The 246-nt window shown below is 37.4% G+C and overlaps 1 protein-coding gene across 1 annotated transcript in view; it reads right to left on the minus strand.

Moving 5' to 3' along the window:
* LOC118326272 (gamma-glutamyl hydrolase) overlaps positions 1–246 on the minus strand; it is a 10,835-nt gene continuing 10,589 nt past the window's right edge. The window contains exon 9 of the mRNA XM_035659241.1: positions 1–119. Within this exon, the coding sequence (XP_035515134.1) occupies positions 1–119 (119 nt within the window). The remainder of the gene's footprint in view (positions 120–246) is intronic.

A 246-nucleotide genomic window follows, 5' to 3' on the forward strand; every position in this document is an offset into this window, starting at 1 on the left:
TCAGAAGAAGTAGAGCTGTTCATATCCTGTGAAGTTTGCAGCGTAGACAGGCGTGTAGTTATAAATCAGTGATGAGGCCTCTTCCTCAGGATTGTCAAACTGATGTAAACTTCTCCTTCCTAAACAAAGCAGAAGTGAGATACATGTGATTACAAGAGAGAACAATAGAATACAACATAATAGATGGATTATCTCTATGGGGAAATTGGGTAGAACAGTATATTGATGTGTTAAATGTAATGTTCG

The sequence above is a fragment of the Morone saxatilis genome, unplaced genomic scaffold (genome assembly GCF_004916995.1).
Source record: "Morone saxatilis isolate NCDOM2014 unplaced genomic scaffold, NCSU_SB_2.0 Contig16, whole genome shotgun sequence".
Lineage (NCBI taxonomy): Eukaryota > Metazoa > Chordata > Actinopteri > Moronidae > Morone > Morone saxatilis.